The following is a 19,533-nucleotide window of genomic DNA, read 5'->3' as shown; positions in this document are numbered from 1 at the left end:
TTTTTGTTTCCCTTACAATAGACATTTTCCCTAGTTTATAAATGTTTGTGAATTTAACTGTAAGTCTTAAAGTTTTTAAAAACTTGAAATTGAGAAACCTCAAAGAAAAATAAATAGTCATAGTTCACTAATATATCACATCGTAATCCTTCATCACCATCATCTGTCCACTTCTTGTCCATCATTTATAACTTTCCTCAGCTATGGTGGTCACCAAATATCACACCAGGATATAAATATCCGATCTATCGGCCAGGGCATCGGTGGTCGCCAATAATACTGGTAGCGTCACTTTATACACCAAATCGTACACTTTCAACCCAGGAATCTTCAATTTAGTTCCCCGTTTCTTTGCCGTCGCCTTGAATTCTAAAGGTTGTCTGGTGAATGGTAACACCGGTAACTGAGAAAGGTCTCTATTGTACCCGGAAACCTCGAAATTGTCATTACTTTCAATGAAAGTAGAGAAAGAAAAAATCCTTGGGGTGGGGTTTTCAATGATATAGTGGAAATTGAACAGTTTTTCGTCATGGTCAACTGGGGTCATGTTGAACAACACTCTTGGTTCGAATAATGGGAGAGTGAGTTTCCAAATTTGCGACTCGGTGGTATTAATGATCCCTGCTTCGTGATTGCCATGACGTTTCCATTTCACTATCACTTTAAAATGCACCGGGATGTTCGAATGATGTTTCAGGTTCTTTTTCCTGGTGGTAAAAAGTTGTTTCAGTTTGACAATTTGTTGATGGTCGGTGCCTAAAGTCACCGGAGCAAATTTTTCATTATAATCAAGCTTTTCACAAATGAATTCTTCGTGGTTCGGAGTGACCACTTCTGAATATATATCGATGATATCAATAGGGATATTACTGGAGTATTTGATTACTGGCCTACCGCACCAAGTTCTTGAGTGGGCCACGATACTATCACTGTTATATGGGTTCGTAGAATCAAATAAGAAACTGTTGGGGATATCTTCGAATCTCACTTCTGGTAACACTCCGAATGAAAAAGTTACTGGAGCAGCAATTGGAGTTCTAATACTAAAAGTATCCCTGGTTCCCAAGGTGCGCATTTCTTCTTCCGATTCCTGTTGTTTAACAATATTATCCCCAGTGAAAAAACTGCATTCAATCTTGATGACAAAATGCTTGTGGATAACATTAGGCACCTTGATGAATAGCGAATGATGCTCTTTGCTTGTGGCTTTCACGTTTTTCAACCGGAAATCCAAATCTTTACGATCATCCACATCATCATCTGCCACCAATTTATCAAACGCATCCCATTGCAATTTCATAATTCGTACCCCTTTATCAGTAGCAACCGCCGCTTGGCTAAGTATACTATCACCCAAGTCCCCAGGCAGTCTGTCTCTGAGATCAAGACTGTTACGCGGTGAAGTAACCGTCAGCGATACTCTCGAACTAGGACGAGCCAAAGATTTGGTATCATACATCTTGACAAGCGGCCGGAAAATCATCCCGATATCTTCTTTGTCATTATTATCTATCACAAGTTTCAACTCGTAAATTTCATTACTATGAGCACTGGTAGGATTCTCCACGGAAATCTGGGTTTCCGGTCTTCTTGGAATGGTAATGAATTCATATGGGTTGGGGGTGCTCACAATGGTTTTTTTCATAGTGGCTCCTCTGATCCAAAAGAAATTGGTTTTTGGTAATCTGTTAACATAATAATTCAGATTAACATCCACGCTATGTGGGGTGACTTTAGCCAGATTATTTTTGCTATCCAAAAACCCATCATCCGCTAAATGAGGGATTGTCGGCAAATAGTATTTCAATTTGAACTTCTGATGGGCAAGATTGAGCACAATAGAACTCACGGAATTATTGGCGATCTTGCTAGCAAGTTGTGAGAACTGGAAAACCTTGTGTTCTTGCGATTGAAATGACAAATTAGTATTACCAACAAGAACATCCTTATCCATATTTTCATCAAACTCGTTAGCAAAATCTTCTTCCTTCAAATCATTCAACTTTAGATCCTCTTTAGATTCATCGTGTCTCAAAACAATTGGCTTCAAATAGCCCTCAAAGTCTATAACAATCGATTCCAAATTCAAATTCACGAGCACTAACGAATTCATCAAATTTTTCAAACTCAATTGCATTTGACAAGTTTTTGACAAGGGCAAAATATGATCTTTGAACAAGAAGACACCCGTGAAAAGATGGGGTGGCAAAATTGTTTCATCTAAAGGATAGATATTTATCAACGGTAACTCCTTTCCTTCTTCGAAACTAAGTAAGTCCTGGATTTCCATTTCGTTTAGAAGTCTCTTAATCTCCGGAGTATAAAAAATTTCATCAACAATTGCCAACTCAAGCATGTACATGATAAGGGCGTTCCATTTTTTTACTTTTGCAAGACTGCAAACGAGCTTGTAAAGGATGCAAACAAGAATAGTTCTCCAGTTATCTTGCTTATAATACCCAACACACTCTTCGTAATACTCAATAGCTTTTTCAGAATTCCCAAGACAATAATTTTCTTCTCCAAGTTGGAAATTGATATAGCTTATCGAGCGTTCAAAATCATTAGCCTTGGCTTTCATAAATGATACCGATGCTTTTTGAAGAAGCACTATCAATTTTTGATGGAATGGGAAATGTACCTGCTTTTCCACCGGAAGGCTCAAATAACAATCAAAAAATTCAAAAGCACCATCATCGTATTTGAGCACAACATTCTTGGATATATCTTTAGTTTCTAGGAACGCTTTTGCATCTTTTTCCAGAAGAATAAGTTTTTCCTTAATCGGTTTATCAATTATTTTATTTGCTAATGCCATGGATTCAGTTTTCCCCTTAGCGATTCGTGAAAAGTTCACTGATTGAAGGAAAACATATCCTGGTTGAGGCATTGCCAGAGCTCCAAAATTGAAATCATTGAGTAGTGGCTTGTCAACTGGGACAATATATTCATCAGCCATGACGCAAAGCTCACCAAACCATTCAAATTGGATAGATAACCAATTGTATGCAGCATATGATTTTGAATCAATGCTTTTCTTTTTAATTATCGACATCACATTCAGAAGGTGGTTGTCAAATCTCCTATAGGCCTTATTTGCCAATTCCAAGTACAAATACTCCCTAACAATATTTATGGTGAGAATATCCAATAGTTGTCTTGTTTGGTGCCAAAGTAAAACTGCACTTTCATCATTATAACATGCGGCCAAGGGAATATCCCCAGCAAGCAATGTTAAAGATTCATATGCCGATTCAAGATGCTTGACAGACATTTCATTATTTTGATGAAATAAGTTGGTCAATGCCAATTTCAGTGAGTATCTAGCATCCCATTGATCTAAACTATAACCTGTGATCTTTCCAGAGTTGTCGTGGGTTTCCGACAAAGTTATTGATTTTGATAACTGGGTTGTTGGAGGATTAACTCTTTTTCTTCTGAATTTCTTTTCCAAATTGATATAATAATCAAAACACCACGGTCTGATTAAATGAAGCACTGCCTCGACAAAAATGTTGTATTCTTTACCAGAACCAGCAGGTAAGAACAATAATCCGGTGCGCGGCGCCAAGCCAGTGATGTTTCTAATGTTGTTTATACGGTCACTGAGTTCAGGATTAGTCGAATTGGATTGGTCTGATACGATAATTTCAAGGAACCTGATTCCCCGATTTTGAGTCTGATTCTTGAGGGTGGTGATTTCCTTAGATAACCCCATATCTAATTTGGTGAAATAATCTGGATCATCATTTGATTGATCCTTTTCTGCAACAATTCTATGAACTGATATAAACACCGAAGGTACTAGTTCTTTATATTTTATTAACCAATGATCATCTAAAATCCCTTGGGGGTAAATCGCAGAGTTCGGATTGAACGGTGATAATATGGACTTCTCAGCCGACACAAGCGGCAATTGCTTCACTACCGGGGTTTCTGGTAGCTGGGCAATATTCGGGAGTCTAAATTTGACATCGACAAATCTGAATTTATATACAAGGGTATTGCTGTTATAACTGGTTTTAGTGAACTGACTGCACCAAACATCGTCACTTATATCATGACGTCTGAAAAGATTGATCAATTGGCTGGAAAACTCGGTTGAGACCTCTGGAAGAATCCTTTCAAGCTTTTCGGAATTGCTTTCTCCTAATGACGGATGGGATTCTGTCCGATTCTTCAATTTGTACGAATCCATCGGCGTTGATCTATGAGAAGACGTGTTTTGTGGCGCCTCTTTTCCCAAGCCCTGGATAACAACCAATGGGGCCAGCTGCGACACATAGTATTCTGGGTAATGCTCCATGTTCGCAAGAGTTTTATCGGTGTACTATTGCTTCTCTCTCTTTCTGTTTTTCACTTTTTTTTTTGTAGCGAATAGTGTTTCCTTTCATGTTGTGTTTGACGCCATGTTTTTGGTGGACTTTTAGAGAAATCTCACTTCCGTCACGTGATTGGCTTATTATGCAGCGCATCAATCGGGGGTATAATGTTAAAGAATTTATTAGTTTTCCTTTTAATTCCGTTCTGATATCAATTCGTATTAAACAGGAAAACGTCGTTTTGAAATTATCAAAAATAGAAGTTTTATCTGTGTATAAATTAGAAAAAATTGTATAGTTCTTATTAAGCTTGAAGGGATCGAAATCCGGAATATGTGGTGGTGAAAATTAGCTGCATTCTCGTTGGACTCCATCACTATCAAGCAATTCGCTCCTCAATCGAGTAACATCAATGATAGAATGGGTCCTTGAAAACTCATTACTGAAATGATCTGACAGGTTAAATAAAGTATCAGCACGAAGTATCTTATCCATCATTAGAGCGATATCACAATCTTCTACCATAGAGGCTTTACAACACAAGAAAATTTATCAGAGCAATGTAATGAGTAATGAGTACATTACATTGCTCTGGTAACTATGAAATATAAGATTTAAAAGTATTCTTGCGAGAGAACATTAACAGACAAGCAAGCGTTTACGAGATCTACATATGTATATGGGGTATTACACCCTAGAATGCTAATGAGCCAGTGATTTCTAACGTCTAAATGGTGATAAAGTGATAAATTACACTAATGATAAATACATGTAAACAACCCCTTTTATATATGGGAATTGGAGGTTATACATCTGTATTAAGAGTTTGACTTTTGGTTAATATGAATAATTGAAATGATATAGTATGCACTTCTTATTGGTGGGATCAACTAAAATCGGCGATACAAAATAGCGCACCTTACAATTACCCTAATTAAATACTTCAGTATAAGATCATATAATGGGATGTCCAGTTATAAATAAATCATCATGTATCGTGTGCAATTTTTTTGTTCTTTTCTTTTAGAACTTTATTCAGTATTTTTTACAAATTTGCAATGTACGAATTTCTATGCATGTTGGAATATAACATAAAAGAATGCCCATTGGTTTTCTTGTATCCTAAAAAATCACTTGCATCTTCTTATTTTTCCTTCATTTTAATGATATGTCAATTTTATTATCATTGTTATTTCCAGTTTATATACAGAATGGCTGTTGATTGTCTATTAAGCTATAATTTTCAGATTGAAAAGTCTCAGGCGTTTGTATGAATAGCCATTTAATCGGGGCAGTTATCAGTATAGGTATTTCTATTCCTAAGTACAATCTTCTTTCTGTATACCATTTCAAATGATGGCATACTTTAAAGATTTTCTTGAATATAGAGCATCAAAGATTTGTATAATTCTTTGACATCAATCCCACGCACGCACTTCCACAGTAATCACCCAAAAATTGACCAGGCATCTAACCCACATTATAAATAATTTATTCTTTAATATTTATGGCCCCAGTTGCGCACTTTCTCAAATCTTGTAAATTTTCAAAGCACTTGTCGGTTGGTCTATCATTTGCATTCTTTCTCAAACAGTCTTCGTAGCCTTTAAGTTTACTGACACAATCAGTTTGGATTCTTTGAAAAGATGGAACCCCTGTCTTGATACAAACCGACAATTCTTGCTGGACCTGGGCACACTTGCTTCGGTCTGAACGGTTTTCCATCATACATTTGTTGTACCCCAAGAATTTCTCCGGGCAAAATTTTGCAATCTTTTGTAGAAATGTTAGTTGCGAAAACTGGGAAATGTTGTGAACTCCACGCTGCCGTTATTTAACATACATCTTCTAACAATAGTTGGTCTAAGGCACCTGACATTTTGGATTGTTGTTCGCGGATACTGATTCTCAAGAGATTATTGTGCTTTTTTTTTGTTCTTGCAGTTTTCCATTTTTTTATTTTATTTTTCTTCAACATTTGTGCATCATCACGTTTTAGTCATGTCAAATGTTACATGGAATCATATGTATATAACCTTTACATATATGTAAATGATCGCAACACATTCTTCTCTTAGAGCAAATATTTAGTCTAATCAACTTGCAAAATTCGTCCCATTGAAATATTCTGGAAAAACCGATAAATAAATAAATAAAAAAAAAAAAAAAAAAAATAAGAAATGAGGTATAAAAAGTAAAATATCTTCTAGTAACATAAAACCAAAAACAAACTAAAATATCTTCTAGCAACACAACACAAAAAAAAATGAAACAAAAATATAATATACAGATTAATTCTGATATAACAAGAAAACAAGGTGCTCTTCACCCATATTCTATATTATCCTTCAAAATCTTCGTCTTCATCCTCATCTTCGTCTTCGTCTTCATCTTCATCTTCATCATCATCATCATCATCCTCTTCACTGCTTTCATCTTCCACATCAACATCTTTCTCATCCATTACTCCGACCACTCCCCATGGGACCTTAGTCAATTCTTGTAATCTGTTTAAAATCAAGACAATTGGAGAATAGAGCCCGAATTGCTTAAATTCCCCATCGTATGCATGCAACATTCCAACCACCCCGAGACCTGACTGCACCTCCTCACCAGAGGAGTTTCTGGTACTTGAATTAGAGCTATTTGAAGCTTCATAAATTGTACCAAGACCCAGTTGTCTTGGTTGATTAGGTTGACTAGGCTGTGGATCTTGTGCGGATTCAAAGTCCTCCAATTTTTGCAAGATCCACGATCCGGAATCACCACCGGAGGCGAACCCTGGACGATCACTGGCAATAACAAACTCACTGGACTGAATACTATTATCTGCCCAATACACTAATTTCGGCTTATTTAGCTTCCCAGTGGTGAATTTTGTGGTGCTGCCAAATTTGAATACTGATGACCCTGGCTTGATTTTACTAATCACTTTCTTGATTTGCAAATTGCCAAATAACAACGCTGGGTCGTATTGACTGAACGGGAAATCTGTGCCCAAATGATTCATACAGTTCACGTTGGGATTACACTTTATAATGGCAATATCGGATAATCTACCTTTAACGATCGACCGTTCTCCAAAAATGACACGGCCAAAAGTACCCGCGACATTTGCATTGCTGTTGGTTATTGGAGGGAATTTCTGTTCCAAATAGCTCAACGCCTGATGATACCCTTTGAATTCCTGGGAGTAATCTGGATATTTGTTTCGCTCATTGGCAAGTGCCTCTTTGTATAATTTGATTAATACTGGTGATGGAACGGAAACGTAAGGATGGGAAGCCGAATCATCGATACAGACGTGGGCACATGTCATGGCATAAGTTGCCTTTGCATCGTCGGCTAAGAAATTGTTCTTTTTAACGTCTATCTTTGGATATATGTAACCTCCCAATGTTCCGGAAAGTTTGCTACTAGAGTTTGCGGCGATGGATAATGAGATAGGAATATTGCTAGGATCTTGAGGGATTCTAAAAGGTGGTATTATTCCACCAAAATTGCTGGTATTTTCCATAAATGGAGACGATCCAGAACTGTTCATTTGCTGTTGTTGTTGCTGTTGGGCCATCAGAGTCGGCATGGCACATGTTTTTATATAATTCTTTTGAACCACGAAATGAATATCTGTAAAAGTTGAGCAAAGTTGTTTGACTTGTTCGTAGTGTTCTGCTTGCGGCCTTGGGAACCCACAAATGATTGTTGGGATGGATAGATCTTCAGAAATCCCCCGGCAAACTGGGGCGAGAAACGAACCTTCTTGATCAGCAACGATCGAGGAATCTGTGTTGGCAATGACATTTAAGATTTCAGAAATTTTAGTATCACCTTCCTCAACCAAACAGAAATTCGTTGGTTCGGGAACTGCCAAGTTATTAAGGTCCCAATTAGTGTCATTATTACTTGAAGCATTGGATGAATGACCAGTTTGTGATGATGTTGAAAGATTGCATCGAAGTGAGAATTGGTGGAAGCTCTTCAAAACCATGAATCTTGAGGTTTTGTAAGTGTCGTTATTGGCCAATATGTTATCGACAAGGGTCAATATAACGCGAACGATGTTGTTAATGTATGGTCTGTTGACATTTGAGAAGAAATCTTTTGGGTGTAAAGGCGGTTCGAATTTGTTGAGGGCTTCGGAAATCAAGATAGGGGTCTTTGAGTCAAACTGGTCCAAATACTGGGTCAAAGATTCTGAGGTGATTTTCAAATTGTAAGTGTCTTGTTGAAGGTTTTCCTTGTGGGTGGTTCTTAAAGCTCTTCCGATCTTGGAGGCAGGGTTTGAGGATGATGAGTAATTTGAGGGGACGGTGGAAGGTCTGGTAGAGGCGGTGGAGGGCTTTTCACTGAAGATACTTTCCCTGTGGGAGTAGTCATCGTTGTCGTCGTCGCTGCTGTAGGGAGACATGACGATAAGTTGTGGTGGCTATTTATCTTCTATTTGTATGGCCTCCTAACAATAACAATTATTATAATTAGTGTAAATAATACTGTCCTATCAGTTGTGTTATCAGTTGCCGATATAAAATTGGATTTTTTTTTTGATTTTTCAGCGATGGAAATCACCCAGCGCCCGCAGTTGCAGAGCACGGCACCACCCACCTCCACGGCACCAAACAATTGAAACGTGCAAGATAATAGTTATAAATTGGTATTGTTGCTGTTGGTTTATACGTATTTACTCTTCAGTATTTGCGGTTAGTAGTTATCGTTATCAGCATTATTCGGCAGATCATCGCCCACCACCCCCATATAAAAATGATTTGAATATCGGTCATCACCCACGTGACTATACGCGAAAAATCGATCTTCCTTTATTATTATTATTATTATTTTTATTATTATGCAATCATCATACATTATGTTATTTATTGACTCTCCCTCTCCAAATCAATAATGGCAAGGATCCTCAAAAGACCCAACAGTGGCACAGGGGCAGGCATCCATCCCTCAAAAAGACCAAAGTCCTTGGACACTGCTTCGGCGTACAATGTCCTCTCCAAACCTTTCAAAGTCCCCATTAGAAGAAACACCATCAACGGCAGTGATGGCAACAGACCTGCCAGAAGAGCGAGAAAAGATATAAACTACGCCGAGTTAGGTCCCGTTGATTCCAAATCTAACGACAATGATCAAACTTTCCATATTGATGCCAATGGAGATGCCTCTTTTGTAGTTAAAAGGAAAGGGGCGCTATTAGCGAGAAGGTTCATGAATTCTACTAGTGATGTCACTTTTAAAAAGAAGTTTGTGGTTCCCTTTGCTGATCAACTCAAGAAAAATGAAATGGCCTTTAATCGACCAACGATCCCTTTGGGGACCAGAAGAAAACCAATTTTGCTTCCAAGACCGCTTCATGATCCCACCGATGAGATGGCTATTGTCCTATATGATCCTACCGTAGACGTGTTTTTGAAACCACCAACTATTGAAGAACAGTCAACCTCTTCGGAATTACAATCCTCTTTGGAGAGTAGTGTTGGCCTGTCAAACTCTTCACCATCGAGTCAAAAAAGTATTAGAAAAAGACCCCATAAGAGTTTAGCAGAGATCTTGGGGATCAACAAAAACCCTGAAGACCGTATCAAGGATGCCCCAGACGTTCCAGTAATCGTTGATCCCAAATTATCGAAAATTCTCCGGCCGCATCAAGTTGATGGTGTGAAGTTCTTGTATAGATGCACCTCGGGTTTAGTGGATTATCGAGCCAAAGGCTGTATTATGGCTGATGAAATGGGTTTGGGGAAAACTTTACAATGTATCAGCTTAATGTGGACATTACTTAGACAAGGTCCAAGAGGCAAGAGAACCATCGATAAAGCCATTGTAGTTTGCCCATCTTCTTTGGTTTCCAATTGGGCTAATGAACTTGTCAAATGGCTAGGAGAAGGTACGGTGACCGCGTTAGCAGTAGATGGTAAACCTACCAAAGGGTCGACGGTTGGTGAATCTATCACCCAATGGTCGTTAGCCCAAGGACGAAACATCGTCAGACCAATTCTCATTATTTCGTATGAGACGCTTAGAAGAAATGTTGATCGATTAAAAAACACCGAGGTCGGGCTCATGTTAGCTGATGAAGGTCATAGATTAAAGAATGGTGATTCATTGACGTTTACTGCACTTGATTCTATAAATTGTGAAAGAAGAGTTATTTTGTCGGGGACCCCGATCCAAAATGATTTGTCGGAATATTTCTCGTTATTGTCATTTGCCAATCCAGGGTTATTGGGATCAAGACTCGAGTTTAGAAAGAATTTTGAAATCCCGATTTTGAGAGGACGTGATGCTGATGCTACCGATAAAGAAATTGCCAAAGGAGATGAAAAATTAGCGATGTTATCAGATTTGGTGTCCAAATTCATCATCAGACGTACCAACGATATTTTGTCCAAATACTTGCCTATCAAATATGAGCATGTTATTTTCTGTAATTTGACTCCGATGCAAAAAGCCATCTACAATCATTTTGTCACTTCGCCAGAAATCCGCAGATTGATCAAGGGTCAAGACTCTCAACCGTTAAAGGCCATTGGTCTATTGAAAAAGTTGTGTAACCATCCAAACTTGTTAGATTTGCCGGCAGACATTGAAGGGAGTGAAGCATTCATCCCTGAAGATTATGTTGATCCTTTACATAGTGGGGGGAGAAACAAAGAAATTCAAACGTGGTTTTCGGGGAAATTTGCAATCTTGGAAAGATTTTTGGCAAAAATGCACCAAGAAACTAATGACAAAATCGTGTTGATTTCCAATTATACCCAAACTTTAGACTTGATTGAAAGAATGTGTCGACAACGATATTATGGGTGCTTAAGATTAGATGGGACGTTAAATATTAAGAAACGGCAGAAGCTCGTGGATACTTTCAATGACCCAGAAGGCAAAGAATTTGTGTTCTTATTAAGTTCCAAAGCCGGTGGGTGTGGGATCAACTTGATCGGTGCTAATAGGTTAGTATTAATCGATCCAGATTGGAACCCAGCCTCGGATCAACAAGCATTGGCCAGAGTTTGGAGAGATGGGCAAAAGAAGGATTGTTTTGTTTATCGATTCATCAGCACCGGGACCATCGAAGAAAAAATCCTCCAACGACAATCGATGAAAATGTCATTATCATCATGCGTGGTGGATGAAAAAGAGGACGTCGAGCGAATTTTCTCGGGAGATAATTTGAAACAATTGTTTCAATTCAATACCGACGTGGAATGTGATACCCATAACACCTTTGGCTGTAAGCGGTGTAAAAACGGCAAACAACATCTAAGGTCCACCGCCATGCTTTATGGGGACCAGACCACTTGGAATCATGTCAATCATGATGGATTAAAGGACGTGCATGATGATTTGTTAAGAAATGAATTCAATTTCGATGAGGTTAGTTATACGTTCCAATACATTTCGCACTAGAAAAATTTTGGTTTCTCTTATTATTATTCATTTTTCAATATCTATAATTTATAAAAGAAATAATAGAAGTAATCAATAATGGAAGGTCAGTTATGCTTTGCCGATATTTTTTCCATTTTGAGAATTCACACTTATTATTATTCATTTTGTGCTTTATTTTTTTTTATTTTCTTGATATAATTTGATTTCTTCTTACTTGGGATAACTTTTTTAGGTTTAATGATTCTTTGACGATGGACTGTTGTTTATTAATATATAAATATAAACATTAATCAGAAATAATAAGCTCTACAAGTACAAGAAGGGGTTGAAATGTCTCTAATAGGTTCTTCTATATTGTTTTCTGCTTCATAAAATATAATATAAATAATATAAACAATATCAATAAGAAATAACGCCTCAAAATATCCTGTGTTTCAATATTTGCCGATTATCATTATGATTCTATAATAAGCTATAAAATATCTCTATATGGTGTGTCGATACTCAATACCCATAAAAACGATACCAAAAAAGAAAAATTTAAAAAAAAAAAAAGAAAAGAAAAGAAAAGAAAAGAAAAGAAAAGAAAAGAAAAGAAAAAAATAAAAAAAAATTGCAAAGTAAACTCAACTCTTATAATACTCATTCGGCAAAAGTTCCACCACCAATTGTCTTCCCAATTCCGATGGATGAATCATCGAAAACTTGGTCTTTCCTGGGGCATCATCGATCAACAGAATTTCTTTACTACCAATTACTTGAACTGGCTTATTTTGGAACCCAGGAACACAAGTCTGTGAATCAATTTTGAATACTTCAATGATGTTTTTCCCGGCAATGATCAATAAGTCATCTTGGAACGCCACTTTGGTGCATCGAAACGTGAACTGAAGAATACTGTATCTTGATAAGATCCCATGATTATCACAAATGATGGCAAAATCATTATAAACAAGCAAAAGTTCCTTGTTCTCGTTGATTTTGAATAGCCCCATCGGTTTACATGATGCCAAGCTAATCTTCTTGCGGATGATTTCCACATTACCGCTTTCAATACGGTTGCCAGAGTTTGGGTCGGTGAGAATCGGAATTGAATGCGATTGAAGAATCGAAAGCGATAAGATTTCAAGACCTTTCACAGTATGAATCGAGAAAGTATTGTTAAAAATTGTGAGGTTGTAACATTCTGCTTGAATGTTAAATTTTCGATGTTCTTCAAAATATTCAAAATTGTTAGAAGCATCATCTAATTTGGGGATCATGACTTTGAAGAAACATCCTGAAGAAGAAACCTTTTGTTTACAATAAAATAATAAGGTAGACCCTTTCTGTTGCCCAATTTTGAAGAAACTCACATATTGTTTGGAAAGTCGCTGGCCAATAGTCTTGTTTCTTACCCCTTTGTATACTGTGAAAATAGAATCAAGCTTATAGTACTGTAAAATCCGGTCTGCCAAAACCACAAGCAAATTGAATTCCTCCAACACTTTCAACTGAGTCACGTTTCTTAATTCCAAGACTCTTTTCCAATTTCTTATCTCACTAGAATCGCTCAAAAAAACCCCGTAGCCACATCCAATAAGAGTATATTCGCGACTGTTATAGTTAAATGACTCAGAAGAATTTACTTTACTGTACATTAATGGCCGAGGAGTAGCACCAGGAAACTGCTCCCATACTTCTTGCAACCCAAGATCGATAGCGGAATTTTTTGGGTATATAGGCAATTTATGAGGAATATCGTCTCTATCAAACGCAAATGCCGCGTCAGATATCACCCGTAATTTTAATGGTTCTTTTTTCCTTTCTTGTTCAAAATATTTACTTTGGGCTTCTTGAATGGCATTCAACCATTCAAACCTGTCGTTGGTAGAATTGGTGTAAAAAGTCCATGATTCATTGTGACCAATATCTCTAATCTTAAATGGGTAAATCACTGGGTCTTGGCTATTGTCATTATTACTGATCTCACTAGAATTGGTCCCTACTCTGCCGCCAGAATTTTCGGCAAATGTCTTGCTGGTATCAATTTCCACAAGCAAAAAATTCATGGAAATTGGAGTTTCCGTCACTCGATATTTCTTCAGAGTTGGTGAGTCTTTAATTTCGTCACTTATCAAAAGATAATTATCTAACAAAATAATATGTGAATAAGAATTAAGCCACATATCACGTTTCTTGGACACTTGACCACGTTTCACAATCCTTCTATCTTGAGATTCCCAATCAAGATCTACTTCCTTACCACTTCTCCAAAGAAGAGAATTATTCAAGTTACTAAGAGCTCTGGTCCGCACCGCATGGTCTTGCATGGTGTTGAATTTATTGATCAATTTTCTAACGGATTTCAAGGCCTTATCCAATCTTTTGTGTTCAGGATCAGTCGGTGAAGTGTATTTCTGAATCTCCTTAAGAGTAATCGGCAAATTCATGGTGGCTGCTAGGAAAGCTGGCCCAAATAAACGGCCATGGTCGAGGCCAAATGGCGTCACCCTAGGATCATTATCCATCTTGGAAATCCAGCTAGAAAACCGTGATGTTTTCCTCACATTAATCTCGTACTCTATCAATTCACGTACCCCAACCATACGATCCACATATTTCAAGTAAGGAAGAAATGCCTCGTGGACCCATTTTGAATACAAATCAGCAACCCCACTTATGAACTTTGACGTTTTGAGTTTAGCAATTAATGGCTCCAACAAAAACTTTTTGTGGGTTTCAACAATAGGAACAACCGTTAAAAATGCGTCTTGATAAAACTTATCGGTTGATGGGATTAATGGGGGTTTCTGATGGACAAAACTTTCTCCGTAAATATCCACAATTATTCTTCCTTGAGTTACTACTCTTTGTTCGCCCTTAATCAAATCAAAAAGATGTGATTGACGTTGCAAAGTTGGTTCATCAATTTCTGATAATTCTTCTTTTGATAAATTCCAATGATCTACCCAGTCACATCCGAGTTCTGAAGTGCCATCTGGTCGCATACCAGTTGGTTGAGTGATTATATGGGCTGCCTTGACTGAATGCAGCGGAACTTCGAGTCTTTTACTCGGCTCACGAGGGCAATGAACTGAATAGCAGGAACATATCTTCATGATAGACTTATTCGAATTAGCTTTCCTATGGTTGAATTTTGTAGAATAGCAAGAAGCAAGTTGTGGAAGAACCCCATTAATTTCTGCATCTTCATTGAAATAGACCAAAAGGTCACTACTCGAAGATGCTGCAGAGTTCATGGACAATTGGGAAGCCGAAAAAGTTTTCGTTGATGGGGATAGTGTTTGGTAATATATACATCCACTTTTTTCAAATTCTTCGATAATGGTATCAACATTATCTTCTATTAAAGTATTGCTGAGTTTTGAATATCTTTGACGGATGAGTGCCACCAACGATTTCACCAACTCGTCTTTTGGAATAAGCGCCTCTTTGAACCAAATTTTAAGGAGTTTACACCAGCTAAAGAGTTTAGAGAGTGACCAAAGATCAACACATTGCTTCAAATGTGTATCCGTTAGTGAGCTTGAGGAAAATGGCAATGAAGGAAGGTCGAGGGATGGCAATGGTGGAAGTTTTGAATTTCTTTTATCTTCAACCGTCAAAGTAGCGGTAGTTTTGGTAGTAACAGACACGTTCTTGGCTTCAAATTCCGCAGATGGAGGTTCGTTCCAAGTATGTGATTTTTTAGTTGTTTGAATGAAGGCGTTTGGTTCACTTTTATTCACCTTAACAGATTGGGTGTAATGGAGCTTCTTAAGTTTGTGTCTATCTTTCACAAGCACCGTTTTGTTGTCCTGCTTTTCAATGAACTTTGGATGATGGGCCATTTCATTCATGACTTTGTTTGTAGTAGTGACGGACATATTGGCTTCTATTGCTGTTGAAGTCGGGGTCGATGGTGCAGAGATGGTTGGTAAATTCATTTGAGGAACAGCACCATTAGTTGCCGGAGCTTTTCTCTTATATTTTTCTCTAGTAGGCGATGGTATACTGGAAACTGATTTCTGATGTCTAGGAGAGTAAGTTTCCAGACTTGGTGATGGGAAAGATGACGCTTCGGTGTTCATTGGTGCATTCAAGGACAAACTTTGAAGTCTCGAAGAAATCCTCGTAGTTTTATCTGGTGAGTTCGACATGTTGGCAGGAGGCTTTCTTGGACCCAAGGGTTTCTGAGAGATTTCTGAACTGATAGATGACGAATGGCTATGCAGATGAGTTAACATTTGTCCTTTTCTCATTGAAGATCTGAGTGTATGTTGCCCTTGCAGTACATATGAGGCGTCTTGATAATTGCTTATAGTATTATCTTGAAATTCGGGCGAGGTTTGTTCAGGATATGGTGGCACTTTACCAGTAAATGATTGTTCCGTCATGCTGTTATGACCATGTTCAGAATTTGTTGAGGCTATGTCTTGAGAATATCGATATCCTGAAGATGGGAAATACATGCTTTCTTCATTAGCCGAGTAATATTCTGTTTCGTTACCATTTCGAGGTTCTTTCAATGATATGGGATGTTTTAGGTGTTCTATTTTTTGTTGTTGTGGGTACGGTTGTGGAATATCATAATATTGGTCGGGATATTGAAAAGTTTCGCGATTTATGGAATGATTTATTGTATGATTTAGTGATGGTTCTGGTTGTTGATATTGATTTACGGCCGCTGGGCCACTGGCCCCAAATATGCTGGCATATGCCTCGTTTCTAATGGATTCGTTATCGATGCTCACTCTTTCATCGATGGTATGGGTTAATATTGGCATCATCATGGAGTTTGTTGGGTACGGAGGATTCAGAATTGGGCTTGAATTGTATGAATTTTGCGGTGGTAATTGGTGGTTATATTGAGGGTAGATCATTGGTGAAGGATCATTGGTATTGATATGTTGGTATGGCAGTTGCTTATCCAGGCTCATTTCCCCATAGGCATCGATAACGTCATGTAGCGCGGTATCAGTTTCTGGTGAGCTATAATAGATATTATGTGGCAGAGGCAGATTGAAAGATTCTGGATGGGGATTCCTGGAGCTGTTTTTTTGGTTGTAATCTTCTAGGGATTGGAATCCGTTATATTGGTGCTGTTCTTGTGTGAACAGTTTTGCATAATAATCACCATATGTTGGTGGCTTCTTCTGGGACATTGTTCGTTTTTCAGCGAGTGAAAGTAATAATTATGGGTGTGACAATTATAGAAAAAGATGAGCAGTCTCTACTCTTTTAGCTACTATTATTGTTATTATTCTCCCACTGTAAAGACGTGGATAGTGGTGGCAGTTGAAGATGGGTTTTTTATTTGGTTTTGTTTTTGTTTCTGTCTACACACGGCAAATTACCCGTAGATCGAAAAAAAAAAAAAACGGTTATGAGGTCGTAGTCTGGAGATACCCAAGCATGGTGGTATTTGCAATTATTTCACTTCTCTATTATTTTATTTTTAATTGAATTGCCTAATTCGATAAATTTAGGAGGCAATATTTAAATATTTATAAATATGCAAATTCAATGACAGTTTTCTGGTGTTTTTTGTAACAATTGTGAGCTGAGGGACCCCCGGCACTCGTCAACATGCATGGTATGACAGTACACAAAACAATCTGAGGTGATTTCTTCCAACTAGTTTTAACAATGGTCTGGAACAGCCATTTATGAAACTAATTTACTAAGCCATCAATATCAAGGCTCATTTTCACACAGATAGCCATCATAAAAAAAAAAAAAAGATATGAGGCCAGGCACTAAACCAAAAAGAGGTTTTGAGATTATCATTCCAGAAGGATTAGCAGTTCACCATGCCCTAAGAGGACCTGAAAAATGTGGAATCATTGCACAAAAAGATTACTTTCCTGGTAAGTATTAGTTCTCGATGGGTATAAGCATGTGGTACTTATTACTGACGTCATGTTGTGCTACAGGACAGACCATTACCACTATCAAGCCTTCTATCCAAGTTCTCAATTCCTTCAAGAGCTCTTATACACATGAGTATCTTGGTAATTCATGTGCCAATTGTTCCAAGATCATCCCAAAGGTGGTATTTTCGAGTCAATCTCAAAAGAAGGGCATATTAGGCGGTGATTTGGAAAGAAGAAGCACTTCCGTGGGACCTTGTGCAAAGTGTCATGTTGTTCAATATTGATTGTTTTACATCTCTAGAAAGGTTTGCGATGGACCAAGAGAAATTCATAAGTGAGAAAAATATTGAACTAGAAGATCAATTTATTCATAATGCCGCAGCCCATTCTTGGTTTGTTTTAGCAGAAGCATTTAAAGCTTTACAAAAATTCAAAAATGAAAAACTTGTTGGACCACTAAATGGACACTTAAAAGACTTGGATATTAAAAAACTATCGGCAATAATGTTAATAAACAGCGTGATGATACAAAATACATATGATGAATGTATTGGTCTATCATTTGACCCTTTTCTTTCATTAATAAACCATAGCTGTGATCCAAATGTCACTTTTATTTTCGAAGATAAAACTATTAAAATAATTGCATTACGAGGAATCAAAAAGGGCCAAGAGCTTTTTGTTAGTTATGTTCTTACCAGTTTGCCTACTACTATTAGAAAATTTGAGTTAGAAGGAAGATTCTTCTTTAAATGCCATTGTAAATTATTCCAAAAGACACTGGACAGATATTTGACATTCAATTGTCCCAATTGTGGAATGATGTTGGACAATAATATTCTTTCAGAAAAAACTCCAAAGAAACTCCACTGTGTTGGCTGTCTGCACAATTGCTTGGGGAGCTATATTAATAATTGGAAATTATATGCTGATATCTTCAATAAATATTGGGGTATTGTATGTGATAACTTAGCAGATCAGTGTTCAAATTATCGCGAAACAGTTTATATGAAGGAAACTTATCACAAAAAAAGAAAATTGAAATTTCAAGAAGTTTTGAAGGACAAAAATTGTTATACAGATCTTTTCCCACATCAATTCTTGAACATAGAGTTTGAAGAGATGCGAGAATTAACCATGTTGTTGAGTAATGCATTCGCAGAACAGATGATTCCGATGTACATGTTCCCAATTCCTCAAATTTTGGAAGATATTGTTAGTAATTTCAAAGATCATGATTTGTCAAAAGAGCATATCCAGTGGTTATTGATTTCAACTTTCAAGTCAAGAATACCTTGTGATCTCTATACATTCAAACCGACAGTTGGAAATGATTTCAGAGAGTTGGCAATCGAGTTATTTGAATCATCCCAGCAATTAAATGGTAGTTTCAGTCTGAATGAAATTCCAGTATTAAACCATGAAAGTATAATTAAGTTGAAATGCGGCTTATGGTTTGGGTTGAATGCCGAGATGCACCTATCCAAAGTATATTCTACGCAAAGTCCAGTTTTACGAGAGGTACAGCTATTGAACTTGGAAATTTTGAGGTTCATGAGCTGCAGTAAACTGCCAGTTTTACAAAGTTGGGTGAAGCACTTGGGCAGTGCCAAAATGTTAGACGACGGGGAATTGCCCCAAGTGATCGGCGGTGTCTCCAAAAGATTGAAAATCCAGTTTGCCAACCGGGGGTACGAGAAGGTGTTGGTTGATATGGATGATTTGGAAGAACGACAGTTGGAATGGTATAGGAAATCCTTGTGAAACAGGCCAAAAAACAATGTTATTTAGTTATATATACATATTCGATGTGTAACAATTAGACACCCGGCGTAAATCATCTCAGACCTACCCGATTGGGTAAATGGGGGAGTGAGGGAAGGCCGCTCTTCACCGGGCAACGATTGACAAAGCTTCCCCAAGTTGCCTAAACGGGAAGAAAGGGCTGTTTGTTAATACTT

At 37.6% G+C, this 19,533-nt stretch overlaps 7 protein-coding genes across 7 annotated transcripts; 3 read left to right on the top strand and 4 right to left on the bottom strand. All coding sequences in view use genetic code 12, as the record gives it.

The window, feature by feature from the left end:
• Window positions 1-220: 220 nt before the first annotated feature.
• DASC09_049660 (uncharacterized protein) lies at window positions 221-4,306 on the bottom strand (the record flags this gene model as incomplete). The annotated part of the gene is made up of 1 exon (XM_064998565.1): window positions 221-4,306. The coding sequence occupies one exon, from the start codon at window positions 4,304-4,306 to the stop codon at window positions 221-223; it is 4,086 nt and encodes a 1,361-aa protein (XP_064854637.1).
• Window positions 4,307-5,813: 1,507 nt separating this feature from the next.
• MIX14 (Mix14p) lies at window positions 5,814-6,300 on the bottom strand (the record flags this gene model as incomplete). Its single annotated transcript, XM_064998564.1, has 2 exons — window positions 5,814-6,095; window positions 6,166-6,300. The coding sequence occupies 2 exons, from the start codon at window positions 6,298-6,300 to the stop codon at window positions 5,814-5,816; spliced, it is 417 nt and encodes a 138-aa protein (XP_064854636.1).
• Window positions 6,301-6,663: 363 nt separating this feature from the next.
• On the bottom strand, window positions 6,664-8,730 carry SSY5 (Ssy5p; the record flags this gene model as incomplete). The annotated part of the gene is made up of 1 exon (XM_064998563.1): window positions 6,664-8,730. The coding sequence occupies one exon, from the start codon at window positions 8,728-8,730 to the stop codon at window positions 6,664-6,666; it is 2,067 nt and encodes a 688-aa protein (XP_064854635.1).
• Window positions 8,731-9,218: 488 nt separating this feature from the next.
• On the top strand, window positions 9,219-11,732 carry RAD54 (DNA-dependent ATPase RAD54; the record flags this gene model as incomplete). Its single annotated transcript, XM_064998562.1, has 1 exon — window positions 9,219-11,732. The coding sequence occupies one exon, from the start codon at window positions 9,219-9,221 to the stop codon at window positions 11,730-11,732; it is 2,514 nt and encodes an 837-aa protein (XP_064854634.1).
• Window positions 11,733-12,340: 608 nt separating this feature from the next.
• DASC09_049620 (Rho family guanine nucleotide exchange factor) lies at window positions 12,341-16,861 on the bottom strand (the record flags this gene model as incomplete). The annotated part of the gene is made up of 1 exon (XM_064998561.1): window positions 12,341-16,861. One exon carries the CDS (start codon window positions 16,859-16,861, stop codon window positions 12,341-12,343), a length of 4,521 nt encoding a protein of 1,506 aa, XP_064854633.1.
• Window positions 16,862-17,442: 581 nt separating this feature from the next.
• DASC09_049610 (uncharacterized protein) lies at window positions 17,443-17,856 on the top strand (the record flags this gene model as incomplete). Its single annotated transcript, XM_064998560.1, has 2 exons — window positions 17,443-17,566; window positions 17,633-17,856. 2 exons carry the CDS (start codon window positions 17,443-17,445, stop codon window positions 17,854-17,856), a joined length of 348 nt encoding a protein of 115 aa, XP_064854632.1.
• Window positions 17,857-17,884: 28 nt separating this feature from the next.
• DASC09_049600 (SET domain-containing protein) lies at window positions 17,885-19,336 on the top strand (the record flags this gene model as incomplete). Its single annotated transcript, XM_064998559.1, has 1 exon — window positions 17,885-19,336. The coding sequence occupies one exon, from the start codon at window positions 17,885-17,887 to the stop codon at window positions 19,334-19,336; it is 1,452 nt and encodes a 483-aa protein (XP_064854631.1).
• Between the last annotated feature and the right edge of the window lie 197 nt (window positions 19,337-19,533).

The sequence above is a fragment of the Saccharomycopsis crataegensis genome (assembly GCF_037102585.1).
Source record: "Saccharomycopsis crataegensis DNA, jcf7180000000085, whole genome shotgun sequence".
NCBI classification, from domain to species: Eukaryota; Fungi; Ascomycota; class Saccharomycetes; order Ascoideales; family Saccharomycopsidaceae; genus Saccharomycopsis; species Saccharomycopsis crataegensis.
The sequence above is the reverse complement of the archived record's forward strand: the minus strand, read 5'-3'. Positions and strand labels throughout refer to the sequence as shown.